A 1,564-nucleotide genomic window follows, 5' to 3' on the forward strand; every position below is an offset into this window, starting at 1 on the left:
GGGCTGGCGTGGGCGGGTCCCTAGCCGGGCTCTCGGCTCTTCCTTCACGTCTGCTGCCTGCCTCTCCCGGAAGGCAGCTCAGTGCCGGTACCACTGCAGAGCGCCGGGAATTGCCTTTTGGTGGCGTGCGGCTGCTGAGCGACTTTTCACAAAGATGCAACGCTATCAAAATGAACACGGTTGACAGGATCATTTTAAGACCAGCAATGATTACAAGATTAAAAGAGTTGAGTAGCAACATTACGATACCACAATGGATATGCCACGGTTTTGGTTTTCAAACTGCATTTTAGCGCCCTTCACTCACTGAAACTTCTAGAATACTAATAACCATTTGGTTATTGTCTCTGCTAGAACTCTGAAGCCATGCTCTGTGTGTGTGTGTGTGTGTGTGTGTGCGCGTGCGTGTGTGTGTTCCCTTGCTTTTAGAAAACTTAAGCCTAATTTAAACAATACATGGATTTTTAATGTTCTGACAGTTTAATGATGGGCATAATCATAGTGTGCTGGTTCATTTAATGTAAATGGTAAGGTGAGTGGACAAGGGCTTAGCAAATATATTTTACACACACGCACACGTAAACCTGTTTTTTGCATGACTGAAAGTAAGCGTAATAACAGACTACAGAATTAGTGTGGCACATTTGTGGGTTTTGTTGTCCAGCAGTTGTCTGTGGCTGCATAACACACGGTACATATGTATATAATTAATGATTATATATTTATTCCCTAAAATTGAGTTTCTTGCCTTCATTTTGTAGCGGTGAAGGGAAAGCTCTGCCCTCTGAAGGTTCACTGGAGTGAAATAACAAAAGAAAAGATGAAGAGAAGAAAAAGGCTAACGAATTTATTTTATTTTTTATTTTTTCGAGACGGAGTCTCTCTCGGTCACCCAGGGCAGAGTGCAGTGGCACCATCTCAGCTCACTGCAGCCTCCACCTCCCGGGTTCAAGCGATTCTTCTGCCTCGGCCTCCTGAGTAGCTGGGATTACAGGCAGGTGCCAACAAGCCCGGCTTATTTTTTTTGTAGTTTTGTTAGAAACAAGGTTTCACCATGTTGGCCAGGCTGGTCTTGAATTCCTGACCTCAAGTGATCTGCCCCCTCTTGGCCTCCCAAAGTGCTGGGATTACTGGCGCTCCTGGCTGGCATACAAATTTATTAATATGCCCTGGAGAAAATCACAGTAGAGTGATTACCCCATAACCCAATGAGGTTCAGATGCTTATGTACACTTTTTTGTAAGGGAGAGGGAGATGGAGGAATGTAAGTAATTTTGAGGGTCACAAATGATTCTTTGGATGAGCTTGAAAGATGGACGATTGCTTGCAAAGGATTCTTTGTGGAAGTTGGATGAGCCCAAGGAGAAGTCAATAGCTTCGGACAAAGTTCCTCTGTCCTCTAGGTTTGATGTTTGACTTTCAATCTTCTTCCTGCAGTCAGTAGATAATGAAATTTCAATGAAGGGGTGGAAGACAATTGTCGTAGCGTTGATAAAGAGTGGACAGTCGTGCAGGAGTATGATTACACAAAGGGAGTGTGATGTAATGGTAACAAACTGGGGGA

The 1,564-nt window shown here is 44.1% G+C and overlaps 1 protein-coding gene across 1 annotated transcript in view; it reads right to left on the bottom strand.

Moving 5' to 3' along the window:
- The window catches only part of FAM175A (family with sequence similarity 175, member A), a 31,421-nt gene extending 31,180 nt beyond the window's left edge, over window positions 1-241 (bottom strand). The window contains exon 1 of the mRNA XM_011941801.1: window positions 62-241. Coding sequence (XP_011797191.1) covers window positions 62-241 — 180 coding nt within the window. The remainder of the gene's footprint in view (window positions 1-61) is intronic.
- Between the last annotated feature and the right edge of the window lie 1,323 nt (window positions 242-1,564).

The sequence above is a fragment of the Colobus angolensis genome, unplaced genomic scaffold (assembly GCF_000951035.1).
Source record: "Colobus angolensis palliatus isolate OR3802 unplaced genomic scaffold, Cang.pa_1.0 Scaffold200, whole genome shotgun sequence".
Taxonomy (NCBI): domain Eukaryota; kingdom Metazoa; phylum Chordata; class Mammalia; order Primates; family Cercopithecidae; genus Colobus; species Colobus angolensis.